This window comes from Austrofundulus limnaeus, unplaced genomic scaffold (assembly GCF_001266775.1).
Source record: "Austrofundulus limnaeus strain Quisiro unplaced genomic scaffold, Austrofundulus_limnaeus-1.0 Scaffold348, whole genome shotgun sequence".
Lineage (NCBI taxonomy): Eukaryota > Metazoa > Chordata > Actinopteri > Cyprinodontiformes > Rivulidae > Austrofundulus > Austrofundulus limnaeus.
In genome coordinates, this window is record NW_013952750.1 from 170,226 (window position 1) to 176,611 (window position 6,386).

Sequence of the window (6,386 nt, forward strand, 5' to 3'; positions counted from 1 at the left end):
TATAAATCCCATCTCAAGCCTTTTTTTCTTTCCCTCTTTCTATAACAAAAAAAAAACACTGATGATGAAGAAATTAAGAAACTATTATTAGGTATTTTTTTCTGCTGAAGTGATAAAAAAAAAGTACTGATGTACTCAACCCCTTAAAACGATTTACGTTTAATGGCCATCTGTCTTTTGCATCCAGCAGGGAATGTGTGTGTGATTGTGTGACAGAATCCATCTATTTAGTATCTGTGTATAACATAGACTGTAAGCTGAGTGTGTTTTGTCACTATGCGATTCAATTCAGTTCATCAGCTGACCAATGAACTGCAACAGCAGAATCCATCTTCTAAAGAAGAGAAAAACATTGAAGGAGGCTTTATGTAAAAGAGATGATACAGAGCTGAGAGGAAAACATGAGAAGATGAGGGAAATAAAAACTTAACCCGACCAGTTGTAACGTTAGACATTATTCGGTGAACATTTACTTCAACTGTGAAACAAAGATTGTAAAAATACTGTAGGCTATTTAGTTTATATGAATTTAAATAAACTGTTGTCACATGGGTGTCGCCATTTTATTAACGCCGCAAACAAATTATACTGAGTAAATTATGACATTCACTAGGTCCTCCGCAGGTGCAAGGCTTTGTTTTCCCTCTGGTGCAAAGCTGAGAGCTCTATCCACCCTGAAGGTTAATCCCTTGACTAATCTTAAATGGCAATATAGTGTTAGTTATATATGTCACATGTAGCCAATGCTACCTATATCACCATACTGTACGTTTAAATATTAGTTTGGGTGCTAACGCTATATCGTCCTATATATGCATTTAGCTCAAGCACAAATGCTATCACCCTAGCTCAGGCGCTAATGCTATATTGCCTGATGTATGTATTAGCTTGGGCGCTAACACTAAAACTAACATACTAAGCTGAAGTTTTCCTTCCATTAAGCAGCTCTGTTGTCCTCCATCCACATTTTCAGTTGCAGTCTGAGTCATTTCTACATTCTCCAGGTTAAGGCACTCTAATTTCATTAAAAGGGCTGATAGTCAGTCATTGTCCATGTGACAATATATTTTTTTAATTCAGAAAAATTAAACAGCTAGAGTATTTTTACAGTCTTTGTTCTACAGTTGAAGCAAATGTTTATCAAATAATGTCTAATGTTACAAGTAATTGGGGTTCCCTTTAAAACAAGAATGTTTAAACTGGGGAAAATCACAAAGCAAATAAAAAAACTGATCATTAAATAGGTGTAAAAGAATGATWATACATGGTTTTGTTCAGAGTATAAAACCATGTGTTCACACATACGTGTCATGTCAGTAACGGACACCGACGGTCCCTCCACTTCTTGCATCTGTGCGTAAACGCTGATCTGGTATTGGCTGCTAGGTGTGAGGTCATAGAAACACTGGCGGGAAGCTGCACCGCCCAGGTTCACTTCCTGCCTCTGACCATCTGGAAGGAAACAAAGAAAAGAAAAAGTCCAAGAATCTACTCACAATTTATCAAATTCAGATGAGGAATTACAAATCTTGACAAGTCCAAACTCCTCTCGGGGAAGAGGTTTTGAGCCAATGCCACTCAGATCACATTTTATTTTTTTTGCAGTCACGCTCTGCGTTATTTTCAAGATTGGAAAGTTCAAACTTTTTCTGCAAACAGATCAAACAAAGAAGTTACTCACTACAAAAAATGTGCAGAAAATCAAAGTAGCAGTGAAAATCTCAACTTTGCAGCTTCAAATTCATACAGTTATCAAACAAATATTAATGATTCCTTTTAGGTAACAGATGGGAGCATTAATTTTGTGTTTCATTTCTTTTTCTTTTTTTAATAAAGTTTAAAAACAAGATTCATGGTTTTACTTAAAAGTAGTTTAGCATGTCGGCAGTTTTTTTAAATCACAAAATGCATTAAAGACCAAAACAGTGTGACAATGTGCAGCCTGTTCAGCCAGAACCTTATCACTACACCAAAAAGCAAGATAAATATTTACAAAAAGGGACATTCATTTTCAGACTCATCTCTGGAAAATGCCTCGTTAAAACAAAAATAGCAAACAATTTAAGTGGGTGTTTGTTTTAGGAACAAACTGAAAGCCCCTGTGTACAGAAAACTGATTAATGACAGCCACTCGTCAGTTTAATTAGACTAATTTTAGTGTTTCGGGATAAATGAGCTCCCTGACCAGAAAGAAAACAGTTTATTAATCGATTAACAAGCTTTAGAAAAACAACCGTCAGTTAAACTTGTCCATTTTAAAGTGGTTTTAGCAGCTGATTGGCCAGAATAAAGTAAACTCTGGAGTGAACATCCAGTCTTTGCTCAGGCAGGAAGGACATGAAAGCAAAAATTACGATATACTGTTAAAAAAAAGGTTATTAAAAAGTGACGTAAACAGAAACAAAGATTGACAGAGTGGCAACACTCGAGTTTGTGGTAAAACAGTATTCAAGTTTGCACATGATAGAAGGAAACGTCCTCAGGTCCCAACATAATCAAAGATAACAAGAATAACTGTCAAACACAGACAACAAACATACTTATAACATGAGCCAAAAAAAAGAGAGATAAGATCAGTACTGGTTCATCGGCAACAAGATGGCAGCATAACTTGAAGTGTTTTCAAGTCATCCATTAATAATTTCCGTATTTTTTTCATATTGCAGGGTTAGAAAAATCGTAGTGTCAAGTTTTATACTAAAATTTGGTGTAAGAGTCCAAAACATCTGTCATTTCTCATCAAAGGATGTAAAAGTAAGTAAAGTAAAGTAAAGTAAAGTAAGTAAAACTCTGGCATGCAAGGAAGTGGGTATTTTGCATTACATTAAAGAATGCCAAATCTTTAATTTAAACTTGTAAAAGGCATTAAAATGTACATTTATTGCTTTTTCAAGAGGTTCCTAAACTTTTCCATGCCATGCCCCCCCCCCCCCCCCAACAGCCTTGACTTCTGGCCGGGGACCCTCCTTCCAAACCCACTAATAATACTACACAATATTTAAAGAAATACCAACTTTAGAATCTTTTTTATCTCACATTTATTCACTATTCAATAATTAATTCATTTGTTTATAAAAATAAATTTGTTAACATGTTTTAAACTGCATTATATTCCCACTAAAAAACTAACTTTGACTATAACAGAAAAAAAATAAAAATAAAAAATAAAACCTCTCTTAAAGTGAATATATGTAAAAATCCAATTTTTAAACTGTTAAATGCAATTTGTTGTGTACTCTGGGTCGTTAGGAGTGCAGAGAAGTTTAATTTAGTGGTGCTGCGTAGATATCTTTATATTCTATTGGAGTCATATTTTTCAACCTGTTCAGTTTTCTTTATTTTCTATGATGTTTTCTGAACTATTACATCAAATTATTTGTGACGGTGCTGCCAAATAAGTTAGGGACATAACTAACTAACTAATATGTGTATATACGGACAATATTTATGAATGTAAGCATGTATGTATGTATATCTTTATATTTGTGTGGGTATGTGTGTATTTTTATATACAGTATGCCCTCTATGTATTTATCCATTTATTAGTCAGGTGAGCGGACAGATGTTGGGTGTGTGGWCCTGTGTTTTGTTGGTGTATATTTAACATAATCCTAATCGCTATTTCAGTCTTTCTATCTTTCTAATTACTTCTCTCTCTGTTTTTCTCTCTCTCTATTTTCTCTTCACAAAAAAAAAATAAAATAAAATAAATAAATGAAATAAAAAACATAATGGTGTGGAGRGGATGGCTATAAGGGGAGAAGGGAGGCCATCCAAAAAAAGGGACATTACTAACTAATTTTGTCTTCTTCATTCTTCTCTCTTATTTAAATGGAAAAATGAAGAATTTAAAAGAATATGTCCACTTTAAGTTCTCAAAAWTTTTTTAATATATAACTATATATAAATATATTTTAAAATAATGATTAAAAATGCATTTTATTGTAATGATTAATTATTATTATTTCTTTTGCATTTTTTCCTTATCTTCCCTCCAGCATTCTGAGGACCTCCTAACACCCCTTGGTGGCCCTCACTTTGAAAAACACTGACTTAGTCAAAGTTACCTCCAAAGAATAGTAATACTTTATATTTCATGTTAACTCCACTGTTTTTCCCCACAAGGATTTTCATGTTGTTTACTTCGGTGTTTCAACAGTTGCAATAAGTGTTGGTATCACTGAAGTACTACAGTGGCACTCAAACCTTTTAAACCACTTAAAAAACCATTAAGTACTTAAAGTACCATCCTGAAGTATAACCAGAAAAAAGGTAAAGTCTGTTAAAGTATTCACATACAGTCAACAACTGGACCCACTGCATACAAATATTTTAACATTAAACATTTTAAGTCACATAGTATCAGCAATTTCCTGCTGACCCCGCTTTTTAAAATGAAGTTCAAATACCAGCGTGAAATTATCTGCTGTAGAGAAGACAAAGGCCCAGTACTCACACTTCCACCCTTGTGTACTTCAAACGCACATTTCCACTGATGGGTTCAAGTGTGTAGTGTGTCCCAATTTGTCGGAGTGTTCCTTCACTTCACCCCCTTTGCGCTTTTGATCCACACTAATCCCACATCCAAGCAGACTTCGTCAAAGTATATTACCCACAATACATCGCTGTGTGTGACGTTTTGAATTAAAAGGTAGAAATATGACAACGTCCACTGAGCACCTTCCAGTGGTGGTGGTGATGCACTTAAATTAGCCTGTCTACCGCCAATAAAATCAAAGAAGAAGAACTTGTAGAAGAAGTAGTTCTGGTGTTTAAGCGTCCTTCAGTTTATGTACTTTCTTCCCTTAAAAACAATTGCTTGTTGTAGTTATACTGTCATTTTTAGCAGCACAAATGCCAAAACATCGACCCGTCCTGCCATTTTGGATGTCGCAGCTACGACGCAGAGGCGTAAAGAAGCGTAAAGAAAAAGATTTGCTAAATCGCCAACATGATAGGGTAATGTTTTAAATGGTCACAAAGTAGGCAACAGTAAATATACTTACTGAGTGTGGACTGTATGGAGACTCTGTACATGGTAGCGTGTAGAAGAGGCTGCCATTGAACACACATGCTGTTCGGACGCACTTGGTAGGTGGACAAGCCGGAGACACCGAGGAACACTGCAGAGAAATTGAACAACATCTACATTTTCTTACTTTTGAAAAGAAAAAAGGTCTTAATAAGGCTAATAACACACAATTTATAGTAATAGTTAAATGATAAACTTGTTCCTAATTAACTAATTGGAGACATCCTGAAATGCACTTGGTTTTTTGGCTGAATGTATCGGAGCCTCTGACCACGTGTSCCACAGAATCTAATATAAATGTGATAAACTGTAATTTGAATATGGAAGATCTTTGTTCCACTCTAACAAACGTGGGCAACTCCTACAAGCACTATTGTTTTTGTCTCTTCCACTTTCTCACACTTTAAAAACGACTCCATCTTCAGTCACCAGCAACAACCATCCTCTTTTATTTTAATAAAATACCCAGTGTGATTTTGTGAATTTACTTTTCCGGAAAAGCTGAAATCCATTTTAAAATTGTGACCTTTTATCATTAATCGTATGGGTAGCTCGACTCTCCCTTAGTGACAGGGTGAGAAGTTCAATTACCCAGGAGAGACTCAGAGAAGAGCTGCTGCTCCTCCACATCGAGACGAGCCAGTTGAGGTGGTTCATCTGGTAAGGATGCCTCCTGGACGCCTCCCTGGGGAGGGGCTTCAGGCATGTCTGACTGGGAGGAGACCCCAAGGAAGACCCAGGACACGCTGAAGAGACTATGTCTCTTGTTTTATTGTTTTACCCATGAACACCTCGGAATCTGCCCAAAACAGCTGGAAGAGGTGACTCGGGAAAGAAAGGTCTGGGCCTCCCTGCTGTAGCTGCTGCACCCAGACTCGGCTCGGAATAAGCAGAAGTTGATGGATGGATCGTTAATGAATGGTAATCATGCTATTGTCTGTTTGTTTTTCTGATAATGAAACTCTCAGAAAGTAATCACTGAATGCACATCTACTGATTAATGTCAGCTCAGTTCAAGATGCCACAGCTAATCAACATTAGCCAACACAAAAACAGCTTTAACTCAGTCAACTTTACAATGACTGAGCTCATATTTGGTGTGGCGGTAGCAAAGAGTCATCCCCAACACATACTCAGAGTGCTTACAGACAGCATGAGAGAAACAATACAGGATGCAACATGTAGTGCCCCTTTTCTTTTGAAGATTTAACTATTGACGTGCTCATCTATTATCAAGTTAGAATATTTTTTCATTAGAAAATTAGTAATAAACTATTAAAGTGGCAATATTATGTGTTTCTCAGACATATATTTAAACACTATACCATAATAAAGTATCTATGTCACATTTAGC

General features: G+C 35.9%; 1 protein-coding gene across 1 annotated transcript in view; it reads right to left on the reverse strand.

The window, feature by feature from the left end:
* Positions 1 to 6,386, reverse strand: part of LOC106527895 (collagen alpha-1(XIV) chain) — a gene marked incomplete in the record, with an annotated part of 186,287 nt that overhangs the window by 87,725 nt on the left and 92,176 nt on the right. Inside the window, 2 exon segments of the mRNA XM_014022903.1 lie at positions 1,306 to 1,452; positions 5,007 to 5,123. Coding sequence (XP_013878357.1) covers positions 1,306 to 1,452; positions 5,007 to 5,123 — 264 coding nt within the window.